Consider the following 15121-nt stretch of genomic DNA (forward strand, 5'->3'; position numbering starts at 1 on the left):
CTATACTTCATTTGAGACATTGCTGCACTATTAGTTTAACTATTGTATGTTTCTTTAGCTGTAATTTTGACTTGAATTCCCTTCATTTCTCTTCTTCTCTCTTAGTTGATTTACTTCTTCATTCATTGATATATCAGTTTTTTCTGTGTATCAGTGTTTGTCTCTGTCCTCATGCTGCTGCGTCACCTGGATTTCTCCTCTGGGGTTCAATAGAGGTGAGTTAGGTTTTTAAGAAATGTGTTCCAGGTGAGCAATGAGTTTCAGTCCTGCACTTTTTGAATGGAGGCTACATTTCCAGTACAGTTTCCTTCCACTTTCCATAAACATGCAGGTCAAGAGCGTCATGAAGTTCCAGGGTTCGCAGGTATGAAGTGTCTGTGACGGAGGGTGACCTGACCGGGCAGCACAATCCAAACTCTCACAACGTGAGGATGAAGTGGGAGTGAAATATGAGTGAAGTCATCTTTTAAATCCTCCACATTTCTGCAGCAGCGTGCACTTTCATGATGACATATCGACAAGCCGGGCCTACGTGTGTGCACCCCACATGACGGCGAGGGCAAACACACAGAGCTTATTAAGCACGGATGCTCGGAGGCATCAGCATTTGCAGATTCAAGGTGAGCGAGTGAGTGTTAACACCCACATGCAGTGAGTCCAGGGAGAAACAAAAAGCCCAGAAGGAACTGGGTGGGCTGGAGAAGAGGAGTGGAGCTCATACGGTGAGAACTCGATTCACAACCAGACAAAAAAAGAGATGTTTTCTTCTTTTTTTTCAAATCTGAGTTTGTCAAATCATCTGGAGCAGCAGCAGCTGATGAACTGAGAGCTGAGAGGTTACACAAGGTGACATCAAACATTTGATCAGTCTGTAAAAGCTAATTAATTACATTAGGATTATTTTCCATCCAACTTATCATTTAAATTGTGGATTGTATTTTTCAACAAATGTTTTAAGTAAATAGACAGATAAATGAATAACTTCATATTAAACTGGTTTAATTTATGCAGTAAGTGGCTCAATCAATTACACTTAGTGCAGCACGGGTCAAGTAGAGAGAGGGTCTATTGTTACATTCATCCCCACACTAATCAGAATCTTCTGATATAACTGTAAAACATTTTTATATATAAAGGTATTCTTAAATTACATCAAATGTAATATTAATGTTATTTAAAGGTGCGTTTAACAGAAATATGAGAGTTGTGAATGTTTTTTCTTGAAGTCTGGGAATGTTATCAGTGTAATAAAAAGGCTCCACTGGAGTTTTAAAGGTCCTGTATTTTACAATTTTCCTGTATTTTATTTGAAGTGTTGATCTCCATAAGAAGATGTATTTGTGGTTTTAAGAACCAAACCAGAGAGGCTCTGAACCTCTCTCCTGATTGGCTGTGATCCAATAAAAATATAGCAGATTTCAGGTAAACACTGCAGATTCTGCAAGGTTGGATGGTGGGTCCAGGTGGGCGGGGCTTGGGGCATGGCTGAGGGCAGTGACTGCTTTGTTGTGACATCACAAAGTTACAGAAGTCCTGACGGCTGGTTTTAAGGCTCGCCCTATAGAAGGACCCTACAGGAAGATACTAAAACCTTTACTTGTATTAGAAGTTGAACGTGAGGCCTCTCCTGACCTCTGTCTTAAAGAAAAATGAAACTGAGCAACACCAACAAAACTTTACAAGCATCCACCTGGGAAATCACTCCAGCTGTGGGTTATCTTCCTGCTCTCCGATCTCTCCTCCAGATTCTCATTTCTCTCTCTGTGGGTTGCACATTTACGGCCGTCTTGATATCCATCTCCATCTTGTCTTTTTGATCACACCTGATACTGTGCACTGATTGATTTCCTGCCACAAGTCAGTGTTTCTGATGCCCTCCAATCATCACATCTGCAATATTGAAGGCATCTATTTATAAAGATCTGTATTTTCTCTGTGGTCGCCTCTTTTTTATTCACAGAGTCTCAGCTCTGTGTAGGACTTGGTTTGACATTTGCGTTAAACAAACGTATCTTCCTTTGCAGTCTAAACTTATTTGACTCTGAAAAGCTCTTCTGGCCTCACTAAATACAAATAAATGTCCCTCGAGGGACCTCTATCCAAACTGTCAGCAAAACCCGTCTCAAAAACAGTATGATCCCCTGACTGAACACACTCCTCACTTCACTTGCTGTAAAACGCGCCACGATAACCACCTGCTGTAAGGAACAGTCCCGCTGCGCTCCCTCCTCTTTACTGTGAAGGGAGAAAAATGACGAGGAAGAACCGAGAGCTGAGGAACTTTGCTGCTGAAGTTCAAAGCAGCAGTTGATTTTCATTTTCAAACTGAGCCTCCCTGGGGCGTTTATTCTGAAACCGCTGTGAAAAATGAGGCGTGAGATGGGATGGAGCGTCTGAGATAACCAATGCCTATTGAAACATAGAGAACATAACACTTGTGTAAATAATAGCTTGAATGATTTTTTAAAACTATATAATTAACAAATTTCCCTTTAGGAAATGTAATAATTAAAGAGATTTAAGTCATAAGTTGCTCGTCCAAAACCTTTTATTATTGACCTTGATGAGACTGAACTGAGAAGGAGGAAGATGGGGGCTGAATATTACAGTGATCAATCAAAGAGCAGAGTCTTGAGGGATGAGATCGAAATGGCATCTGCCACCTGTGCTGTTTAGGAGAAGGACAGACCTAAGAGATGGATGGGTCCTGATACGGGGCAAATGCAATCACAGAGCGCTGCAGGCTGAAAACCCTGCACTTGTGGATCATCAGTTAGAGTTGATGATAAACTGTCCAACAGATCCCATCAATGGTCTTTGAGGTCAGATGATTTATAGTAGCTCTGATCAGGTTGGATCAATTCCTCTGATCTAATATATATATTTTTTTAATTATTCATTTTGGGGTAGTGCGCATGAGTAAACATTACGCCAGCATTAGCCACATGAATAGTTATTGGATGGATGTCACATGACTGACATTAAATAGTCCTTAAATGTAATAGATGCTATTTGCACCCTGGGTGGATAATTGATATGGCTATGTACACCCGGGTTTCAGGCTCTCCTGGACCACTTCAGTGAGTCGCAACGGTGATTGGAGCAGAAAGGCTTTCTACCATGTGGTTAATGTTGTGAAAGGATCTATTTTAACCATTTAACCATAATCTGTTCACCTAACCAAGTAGTTTTAGTAAACTTAACCAAACTATGACTGAAAACTCAATTTTATATTAAAAAATAAGATCAGTTGACAAAGTCTAAAAATAAGAAAATATGAACTTTTGATTTCACATGGGAGTCAAACCCAGGGACATGGGGTCGACCCTTTCATCCATTCATCCACCATGAAGCTCTTGCTTTTCCCACAATTTACTTTTGCTGATGCTGAAACCAGTTCAGAGCAAATGAACAAGTAGCTAACTGTGAGCGTAGCCTTTAACACACCTGAGCCAGTCATCGTTGCTGAATTTGCTTCCGTAGAGTCATTAAAATCGTTGTATGAATGTGATCAGGAACAGCTCAAACAAAAAGGCCGACGATGCCTTTGAGGTTCTGTGTCCTTGTCAGAAAATGTTCAGTCTGTTTACCAGTGTCACAGAGTTTAGTTCCTTCAAACTTACACCACTGTGACTTTACTTCTCTGATAAATGAGCTGCACGTCTCTTTTTTGACCCAACGTTCCCACGTGTATTTAAGTTTTCTTGAGATATAAACGTATGAGTCTCTGACAACTCGGTTCATTCGAGGTCTCCTCCACCGCATCACAGTGTGAGCCGCTCACATGTCTGTATTAATCCCATGCGATGATTTGAACATTACCTGCCGGTGATTTTAATCCTGTCTGGAGAGCATAATAATTACAGCTGCATTACCTACTGTTTTTGAGAAAACTCGCTGCTACTCCTGTAATTTAAAAATCACATCCAGAGCTTTTTTCCCCTCAGGAGGAGCTGCTTGTCTTTCTGATGTTTGTTTTTTTTTTTCTTTTTAAATTCGCTCGGTGTGATATGTGGCTTTTGGGAGAAAAATGGAGAACGTCAAAAATAACACCGGCATACAGGCCTGTTAGGGGAACCAATACAGTGATGGAAAAACAAAGGAAAGCAAGCTTATAAATGTGCTGTTACCACATCATCCACAGACAGGTACTGGTGTTCTCTCTTGTCTATATTACACACATATCCTGTCATTTCCTGATGGTTAAAATGCCGTCTGGACCGATGAGTTAAATTACAGGAGGCACAGTGGAAATTTAATTCCCCACCTCCTCCCTGCGATGCTGATGCTGCCCGGATGGGGGTTTAGTCTTGTTAGCATTAGCTGATTCAAGGTTATTATGTCTATAACTGCATGAGACATCATAAAACTGATCCCTCGACCTGCATCCACATCATCACATTTAGATCGGAACACTTTTGTTCACATTTCTCATGCAGAACCCATTCTTGACATCAAACCCCCAGGAGAACTTTGTACGGTCTCTTAGGCCTTCAGGTATTTTCATTTATTTTTCTGGACATTTGGCTGCAGCTCACCTGACGTGCTCCCGGCCTCCTCGAAGTCGATGTTTCCGAGGTGCAGCACGCCGGCCACCACCCTGAACAGGTCCAGCTTCTCTGTGTCGTCCAGGCCGATCTTCTTCATGGCCACGCACATCCTGTTGAAGTCTCCGTGGTCGTCCAGCAGTGGGTCCTTCAGAGGGCCCGACTTCATGTGCTGAGGAGCCAGGACAGAGTGCGCACGGTTACTAAATTCAGCTTCCTACCAGCGGAGGTTTTCTAAAGCTTCACCCCCTCTGGTATATCTACCTTCATTCCTCTTAAATCATCTACTTATTTGTCCTTTTTTTAACGCATAACCCATTTACTTTCATTCTGTCCTTCCAACTTTTTCTCAACTTTACTTTTATCCTTCATTTCTTCACCTTCTACCACCTGACCTTCCTCCCTGATCTTGCAGGTACCTCTCTTTTTACCTGCCTCCTCTTTTGTGTGCTTCCTTTGCTATGGCAGTCAGGTCACTGAGAAATATTTTGCATTACTTAGAGCAAGTGTGTGGCTTTGTCTAAGCTGCATTTTAAACATCACCACTATGAAAGAAATCATTTTAATATTTATGTTGCCCACTGAGATTTTCTGCAACTTCTCTGGATTCTACATTGGCCCAACAGGACACATATATGTTGTATACAACTCCTCGAATCTATTGTGCAGAAGAAATATAAAAGGCAGAATAAGCAGCACACGACAAAACCTCTATCTGCAGCAGAGAGAAGGCGAAGATAGTGAAGGAGGAAACACACACACCTGAAAAACCCACTCAAGAATGTCACAGTCTGATGATATCTGCAGGCTAGAGACCAACCACTCTGTGTCCCCTGTGATAGAATTCAGTAGAAAATGAATTCTTCTGCTTAGCTGGCTCAGCTGCTTAATCAGCGTCTCATTGGATTTTCATTTAGCTTTTTTCATTGAGGCTCATGAAGTCGATGGAATGGAAGGAAGGGAACGTTCGCTGCAAACCAAAGGCCTGATAATTCTCTGCACGGCCGCTGAGGTATTAAACACTTTGGCAAATTCAATTCAACAAGCATTTATTTATGCATTAAGAGCAATTTAACTCGTTTTTGGAGGCTTTTCTCCTTTTGGCTCGGTGAGAAAATGCCAGTCGAGGAGCCAGTAAACGCACTTAGATGTAAGGGAACACGAACCAAACAATCGTTAGGTTACAAAGATTTATTGATATGTGGGCACAACTAGTAACAACCCCTGCTTGGATGGATAATTATAACCAAACAGATATATTCTGATATTCTGTATTTTAAAGGTTTAGAAGGTGAATCTCAATCTGGTAGAAAGTTAGGCCAACGACCAACTTTTAGTGCAGATCCAGCAATAACATCTCTTTCTTTCCTCTTTCTCTAATGGTTTTCTGCAGCTTTAACATTGCGAGAAGGTGCTACTCATGAAATCGGCACTGAAATGAAGAAAGGTTGGTACTAGTACTTCATGATTGTTTGTATTTTGATGCAAATTCTGATACATATTAAAAATCTCTTTCTTTGCACTAACCTGGCAGATTTATGTGAAATATATTATCAATTTGCTGCATGTCAGCAGGTTGGTACAAGGCTGAATTGGTTTATATATGATATGTGTTTCTTAGGCTTGTATCAGGGAAAGAAATCTAATCTATGTAAAATAAAAGTAATAACTGCATTTGTTTGTGTTGTAAAAGCATCGATCTGATAGGCCGCTGGTCCCTGAAGACAACAACAATCCCGCAGACCTTCCAGTAAACTGGATTTTAAACTAATAAACATTATGTCTTGTGGTGGAAACATTTCATTGAACATAACTTGCAAATACCAACAGATGAAGAGACTCCTAAATCTGCATTTTGATTTCTGTGGACACAAACAGCTCGGGACGGCGTTTACACCACTGCACTGTGACATTCTGAGATACACAACCTTACAGAAGATGTCGGCCCGACTGAAACGCTCTACGTCCTCCACCCAGCAGAGAAAAGTAGGAAACCACACAGAGCACTCCAGAGGTGGAAGGAATACAGAAGTGGTGCATGCATTAACCCCAACACACTCAGAGAGGATGTGAACTTCCCCAACATTCACATCGATTTCAAGATCTAACAGAGTCAGAGAGGAGGAGGAGGAGGAGGAGGAGGAGGAGGAAGAGGAGGAGGATGAGGAAGAGGAGGAAGAGGAGGAGGAGGAACACCGAATCACCTTGTCATCCTGTGTGACATGAGCCGGAGCAGTGAGGAGACATACATACATTATTCATCAGTGAATACAGCAAGCAGCACCTATGACTACACCCGACCTGGATCCAGTTTGCAAACAATGCTTTTGTGCATTTGTTTTGCTTAACCTGAAGCACCAGCCGGGAGGGGTGAGACGCCACCTTCAAATCTACATGTTTGTTTCCTGAAGTTTAAGCTCATCTTATCTTCTCTCAGTGTGAGGCAGGGTTCCTCTCTCTGAACCTGGACCTCAGCAGATATCATCTGTCCTGCTGCACACTTCCTCCCTCCTGGTGCGAGTCGAGTGAGGGCACAAAGCCTGGATTCTTTTTTTCATCATATTATTATTATTTTTTTGCAAATGCTATTTCTGCTGAGTATCTGCTGACTTTTTTTTTTTTGCAGTAGTGAAATAAAGCAAAAGCACTTCACAAACTTTTCTCAGGCCACTCCCCAGGACAAAGCACTTCCCTCTGTCCAACTGTTTGTGTGCTTACTCAGTCCAAAACAAGAGTCTGATTCAAACAGGAAAACTACTGCAGCACTGTGGGTCGTATCAGAGGGTTGGAGGAAGCATCAGTTAGACGACAATAAATCATCTGATTTTTCCTGATGACAGCATAAAATAATCCTGACAAATCTGAAAAACTAAGATGAAGTCATTTTTAATAACTAAATGCCTGTTAAAGTCTGTATTTGTTAAACTGATTTTAAGACAATCCGTCTATAACTCAGGTGTAAAGCAGACAGGTTAATATTCAACTTATGTTAGAACACAAATTACATTTCTAAAAAAGAAAGTAAGACACACAGAGTGAACTTGGAGTCTTTGCCAGGCAACTTTACAGTTTATATGTCTGCTCCATCGCAACTGGTCTGTGGAGAGGCCGCTGCACTGATCTCATCCTCCCATTTCAATCTCCTGAACCATCGGGGTGAAATCTGCTCCTTAAACTTTACAGTTACAACCTCAATTAAAAGCATATTTCTGCTTTTTGGTTCCAAGCTGTGTTTGCTGTTTCATTTCGGAGCCATTATCACGGCGTGTTAAAGCCCGGTGAGGAGCTGCAGCTCAGTGGCGAGGTTTCTCCAAACTGCAGCTGTGGGTGAAGCTGCTTCTTTATACTCAGTCACGAATCACGAGAAACTGCAAAACTATTATCAACATGTCATCACATCACAATTATTATCAACATTATTGTTATTATGGTCATGAAAAATAAAGGAAGAAAAATGTGTGTTACATTATATTATGTTGCATTGCCTTTACATCTGTATGGCAAAGAAAAAAACTAATTAATTGTTAATAAGAATTTAATTTAACTCATTGCCTATATCAGTAGTTCCTAATCTGAGGGCCGTGAAGGCAAAGATATAATTCTAAAACAAAAAAAAAAAACAATAAAAATATAAAATTAAAACAAAATTATCTTTAAACACATTAAAAAAAACTCCTTTCATTATTTTTTCCCTCCTATTAAGGCCCATCACTGTGATCAGCCAATAATAAGAACTCTTATGTTGTTGTGTTTTATGTTCAGTCCTGAATGTTCAATCATTATTATTCAGCCTCCTTATTGTTACAGAGTTGGAAGTGGGCCGATGTTCAAGTTATTTTTTATTTTAATAATTAACCAAAAAAAAAAGACAGATGTACAGTTTTGTTCTTGTCGGTTCAAACTGAAATAGTAAGTTCATTAATACTCATGGTTTTTATGATGGATAAAAATATTACAACAAATGATGATATGTTATTCAAGCTTTGACGAAATGCGAAGGCTGACTTATTGGATTTTCTAGGTTTCAGTGATCCCAATGAATTTAATTAGAAATCTATATAATTGGATTTATGAGTCTCGGCAGAATAGTGTCCTCATCTGGGACAGAACAGCACCAATCTCTGCACCATGTTCCTCTTAATGGCTATAATAATTAATAATGCTACACTGCAGGGAATGCCATACACAGCCCCAGTAATGGAATACTTGTGCATAATTAATCAAAGGCCAAAGGCAAAGGAAGGAGCTCATTTCACACGATGAGGTTTTCTTATTAATGCGGCGCATTAGATGTCTTTGTGCTGTGCTGAGACTCTCGGCCCGGCTGCTAATTAAAATGTTTGCTGTTTGAATAGAAGCATCTGAACTTTTTCTGGAAATGATGAGATTATACAACAGAGCTGGTTTTCAGTGAGGAATTCCAGGCCAGAAACACAACGGCGCTAATGAAACATCTGAGAGGCTCTTTGTTGTTGACACAATCTGATGCTGAGCTTCGTTTCCTTTAATTTGATTGTCGCAGAACAAGCTTTTATAATTACACACATATATTCAAAGGCTGCTTTGTCAACATATTCTCAGCTTTACTGTCTGAGTTTCACACCTCAGCTGCTTGAGAGAAGAGTTCAGATGAAAACAAACAGAGTCCTTCATCAGCAGCTGTGAACCAGAGCTGTGTGCTTCAGTTTGAAATCTCACAGCTTAAAGCTCCACCCAGTCTAAAGGTAGATGTCCATGTGTTTGTGATTATAAAGCAGGTCTAGGTTCTATATTAATACTGTGAAAGTATCAAAGCCTCAGTCCACAGAGAAATGCACACAGCCTGTATTCAGAAACTGGGCCTTAAAACCAGCCGTCAGGACTTCTGGAACTTTGTGATGTCACAACAAAGCAGTCACCAACCTCAGCCATGCCCCAAGCCCCGCCCACCTGGACCCACCATCCAACCTTGCAGGATTTGGTTTCTCTGAGTGTTTACCTGAAATCTGCTGTATTTTTATTGGATCAAGAGACGTAAAACTACACTGAGATGGTTTTTGGTTCTTTAAACCACAAATAAATCTTCTGATGGATGTCAACACTCCAGATAAAACACAGGAAAAGTGGACCTTTAAATCTTAAAGTGTCATTTTCTTGACACCAGTGCCACCAAATGAAGCAAATTACTTCGATTTTTTTTTTAAGAAAAACATAATAATCACTTTTTAGGAACCTCAAGGTGAGATAACAAATCCGTCTCTGAGAAAATAAAATCTGAATTTATTCATAATCAACTATTCAGCAGCTCAGACAGATATTCTTGTGTAACTGACATGATTGTGTCAGTTTGCTGCTTCACAGTTACTCTGTCAACTGTCACTAGCTGCTGTGCAAAACTTTCAGTCTCGCATTAAAGCCTGAAGATGCCACTGAATCACTTGTTAGGACTTGTTGTTGTTGTTGTTGTTTTGCAGAGTGAAAAACTGTCAGAACTGATCGGACACTAATTCGCCTCTGGCAGCAGCAGAAGCAGCAGCATCCTGCAAACCTGGATCCCACAGAGTGTGAACTCCACTTCCCACAAGTCATGTTTGCAAAGTGTTCAACTGTCACACCTTCTGATACACACAGTATATTATGATTTACATATTCATGACCAGGCTTTGGTTTTGTTTTACAGTCAGGCAGGTTTTTTTTTGGTTTTAAAGAGCAGTGATCCAACAATCAACAACCTGATCAACAATCTGATGCGTCGCACTGCATCAGATGGTGGTGACCCCAGATACTGACTCGTTTTTTGAGCCACGACCCTCCCCCCCCAGAAAAAGCACAGCTGTAGCCCAGTCACACAGTTCAGTACCTAATAAATGTCTTTTTTTCAAAATAAAACTGCACATTTTAACTTGGGCTTTTATTGTGTCCTCTAGGAAACTGAACTATGAATTTAATTTCTTGTTTGTAAATGAACTAAAGTGATTCTTGCACAATAGTTTTACTTTAGTTTCCTTCACAGGGGAGAGGCTGAGTTTGTCTATTTTCTTAGATGAGTAATATAAACACAGATTAACATTTATATTTCCGGAGTTACAGAGGGTAACCAATAAGAAACCAATAATCAGAATCACACCTGAAAAATCTGTTCTGCTGGAGATGAGAAGAGACAGTGAGCAAACAGCAGGTGGGTGAGAGAGGGAAAGACACACAGAGGAACAGAGGAGGAGGAGGAGGAGGTGATGGGCTGGGAATCAAACGTTCTGCACAGAAAAACCTGGAGAAGAAAAACAGGAGCTGGAGGCAGCGAATCTGAATGAATCTGCTGAGTCAGGTCTGACGAGGCACTGATGGAGTCTGCAGAGCGACAGCTTCCTGTCTTGCAGCCCACAGGGCGGCAGAGGCTCCGCTCCTCTCTGCTCTCAGTTTGCATGAAGCTTGTAACTAAGATTGAGAAGGAAACATGGGGGACACGAACACACCACAGCCACATAGAGCTGCCGGGCTGGAGGAAAATAAAAACACACGGCAGCTCAGGAGCAACAACATTCAACAACTACACTCACAAGACTAAAAGTTACAGGTGCTGAGCTGCTTTGTTTCACAGCTGGAAAATAAAAATCCCTGTGCTGCTCTTCTGTCTCATATCTGATGGAAACTGAACATCCTCCAGGTTCAGACATTATCACAGGTGCTTTAGGCTATTTGTTGATATTTTATAGGCAAAGCAATTAATATATTTAATAACTGATATTTTAATTATTTGATAAAGAAAATATTTATTGCTTGTATCCCCGCTGTGTTTACATGAAGTTACTCAAAATGATCTGACTCCGTTTAAAAGGGGAGGGTTATATTAATACTACGGTGGCCCTGAGAGCTCAACACACGAAGAAATTCAGAAAACACCTTCATCAATTTGACAACACGTGTGCCGCAAACACACACAACACAACAGACGTGTTTCCAGGGGACACTCAAAACTGATGAACCAGGCTGAGACGCACTCGTCACAAATCTCTGAACAACAAGAGATCAAATCTGCGAGAACCAAACTGTGCCGCTCAACTCAGCAAACCCTCCAGATGTTAGTCAGCGAGTCAACCACTGCGTCTGCTCAGCCAATTACAGCTGTGTCATCAGTCCACATCTGATTTCCACAGCAGCTTCTGGAAGCTTCCTCCAGCACTTCATTCACTGAGGAACAACAGGCTCAAATATAAAAGTGTTTCACTGCTTCTCTCACGTCTCCTTCGTGTCAAACTCTTCTGTGTGTGTCGTCTGTCACATGAACATTAGGATGGTTTCAAATGTTCCTTATTTCTCCATGAAATCTGACTTTAACGTTAGTAAATATGACGACAAAAGAAAGAAGAAGAAAAGAGAAATCAAGTTAAACCAGCCTCCTCCTCCAGAATTCTGCAGCTGCACAGTGTTCGAACCAGACCTGGTTTTTATCCAGAAATATTTATGACACAGTTTGAAATCCTCGACACTCCACTCTGTGAAACAGCTCTAACCTTTTCCTTCTATAAACTTTATTCTACCTTTCATGAGTTTCTTCTGTGGGATCTGGGGCAGAGAGTGAAGCTACTGTACCTCTGGGCTCTTGCGATTCTGCATGATCTGCTTGTCTGTGTCTTTGGAGGCGAAGAAGCGAGTGCATCCTCTGTTCAGGTACTGCAAGAGACCGAGACAAAGGACAATATATCAGCAAAGACAAGAAAACAGTGATTCACACTTTAACTATAATGATGCAGTAAAACTTTATTTAAATGATATTTTTTGCTGTAAAAGAGAGAAACAGTAAAGTAAAAATAAAACTCAGACTAGCTTCAGATTCCATCTCTGTTTATCCAACATCATATAAAATATTAACCATTTGTGTGAAATTTTATCATCATCATCATCATCATCATCATCATCGCTGTGTGTGAAGTCTTGAGTTATGGCTTGACCTTTGACCTCTGACCACCAAAATCTAATCAGTTCATCCTTGAGTCCAGATGAACGTTTGTACCAAATGCAAAGGGATTCCTGAGATATTGGATTCCCAAGGTCACTTTGACCTTTGACCAGCAAAATCTAATCAGTTCATCTCTGAGTCGAAATGAAACGTTTGTGCCAAATTTGAAGAAGTTCCCTCAAGGTGTTACTGAGATATCATGTGTGAGACCAACACGTACATGAAGTACAGACAGACAACCACAGACCTGATGCCTGCGGCCCACAGAGGCATAAAAAGGATGAAAACAAAGAACGTATTTCATAAATAATAAGAGGGAATTCACTGTGTAGTTCCATTGCATTTGTGCAGTAGAATGACATAAAATTACCTGTGAAGTCAGGTGAGAATGTTTGTGTGAACCAGTTTCCTGGAGTTTCGGTGTCTGGATGTGATGAGAGAGTCTGACTCTGGCGTTCAGAACTCACCTCAATCTCTGAATCTGCATTTGCACAAAGAGCCCCCCCCCACGACTTATTGTGCACCTGTTTTCATGGCTGTTCACCTGCTGTACACAGAGAAACAAGGTGACGACGACGCAGACACAAATTTCCCAGATGACTTAGGGAGGGGGAGGAGGAAAGACAACAGATTCAGGTCCTTTTGGCCCAACAGGTGGACACAGACAAAAACTTTCATTACAGCAGAAGCCACAGGGAGGACCCCATGCTCATTCAGCCTCCCGTCGCCTCAGCAGATTCCAGATGAGACACGTTTTGTTCCCCTTGTTTTCCATCTCTGCAGACGCTTGTTCAATCTCAACTCCTCCAAAACACCCCAGCGTCGCCCCGAGGCTCCTGTTCGCTCTCTGACACAAAGATGCTCCGAAGGCGCTTTCAACTTTTCCTCCAACGTCTTTCCAAGGTTTGTAACTCGAGCTGATTTCTCCACAGATGCTCCACAACAAACAGACCAGGGGATTAAAACTAGTAGCAACACTGAATAAGTCAGTGATGGTCCTCAGTGGATACAGGGCGTCTTAAGCTAAGTCTAACATTAGCTCAGCTTATTTCTCTGATAACTTAAGTTTCAGACGTCCGACGACTAAAATCCTTCATCTGGTTCAAATATATAGTTGAAAACCATCGAGGTGTAAAAAGTGAATCTTAAAAATGGGAATTAAAACTGGACAAAATCAGTTTTGAGCTTCACACAGGAAACCACAACGCTGACACATGCACATAGGGGATATGACATCATTGACAGGTGACCAATGAAACGTTACGTTAGTAATTGTAATTGTTAGTAACATTTGATGGAAACATTTGGGATAACTTAAGAAGACAACTCAACAGCAGCATTTGTTGTATTTGTTGCGTCACTTTAAACCAAAGACATGTTTTCTTAGAAACATCCTGGACTGACGTGAACGGAGCTCGTCCCTCCTTCTGGAGTAGGAAACAACACGCAGTTCATTGCGGCTGAGCTGGATCTGCAGGAAGGGAACTCACTGAATCTTCCTGTCCTCTGCCCAGCAGCAGGGAAAACTGCAGATATATGAAGCCATTGGAAGCTGCTCAAGTGACCGCGGGAGGTGTAATAAGTTGCAGAGGGGGGCTCAGAGAATAACGCATGTGAGAGCAGACTATTGAACGGAGATGCTGCCAATAAAGGGAGGACTCCTGAAAAAAGAAAGAGGCCTCAAAAGACTTTTTTCTCCAGCAGTAGAGAGGACGATTATGACTCAGCTCTTCACTGAGAGGAGCAGGTGAACTTTACGATTTTCATTTAGGTCTGAGTTAAGATTCCCTTCAAATAAAAACAGTGGCACAAAACACCCTTAAGGTTTCCTTAAAATGTTCACTTGTGTATTTAAGGTTTTCTCCTCATCTTGGTCTGATACTAATGAAATCACTTAAAGTCAGTTAAGCCTCCAAACAAAGGACCTTAGCGACCACAGTGAGGGAAAAAGCTAAAGGAACCTCTGACTCTATCTCAACTGCAGCAGGATCAAGTTCGTGGTGATAAATGAAGAAAATGAACTCATCCCAAGAAGAGTGGGAGGAGCCCAATGGAGACCTTTAATGATGTCACATCACAGGTTTGACCTGCTTCGTTACTCATGGTTGTTCTTCAGGTCCATGCTACGCACCTCTGCGCTCAGGTGTAGTGGAGGTGTTTCTGTCCAGATCACAGGTGTGTCGGTCACTCGCCGAGGTTAACGATACGATCCTGTCAAAGCAGCGCGCTCCTCTAACGTTGCCATCTCCCCAGAAGTGATTGCTGGCAAACATACAGTCTCCATGGAAACCATAGAATTTTACTGCTGTAAACTCTCTTTCACTGCTGCAAATTACTTACTTTAACTAACTTTAAGAGATTCTGTGCAAAACCCTCCATCAGCTAAGGAGAAATAAAACCCTTGTGTTATATTCAGTAGAAAACTTGAGGTACTTTGTGCAAACACCTCCTGATTTTAGCCTGTGGCATTTGGAGGCTTCTGTACTTTTTTGTTATGGCCATTGTTACAGATAATATTACACTTTATTTTCATTTTTCTTTCCCGCACCGAGGTCTCGGCTCCACCCACACCCAACACCTGCCCATTTCTGGATTAGCTGAGAGGTAGGCGGAGTCAGGCACTGCCAGGTGGTGATGG

At 41.4% G+C, this 15121-nt stretch overlaps 1 protein-coding gene across 11 annotated transcripts in view; it reads right to left on the reverse strand.

The window, feature by feature from the left end:
• Positions 1-15121, reverse strand: part of LOC139612448 (unconventional myosin-VI) — a 121501-nt gene that overhangs the window by 73326 nt on the left and 33054 nt on the right. For all 11 annotated transcript variants that reach the window (XM_071468034.1, XM_071468033.1, XM_071468031.1 and 8 more), the window contains exons 10-11: positions 12117-12197; positions 4539-4719 (exon numbers count right to left, since the gene is read on the reverse strand). In XM_071468034.1, coding sequence (XP_071324135.1) covers positions 4539-4719; positions 12117-12197 — 262 coding nt within the window. The remainder of the gene's footprint in view (positions 1-4538; positions 4720-12116; positions 12198-15121) is intronic.

The sequence above is a fragment of the Trachinotus anak genome, unplaced genomic scaffold (assembly GCF_046630095.1).
Source record: "Trachinotus anak isolate AG129_WGS33_773 ecotype Australia unplaced genomic scaffold, CSIRO_AGI_Tana_v1 ptg000031l, whole genome shotgun sequence".
NCBI lineage: Eukaryota > Metazoa > Chordata > Actinopteri > Carangiformes > Carangidae > Trachinotus > Trachinotus anak.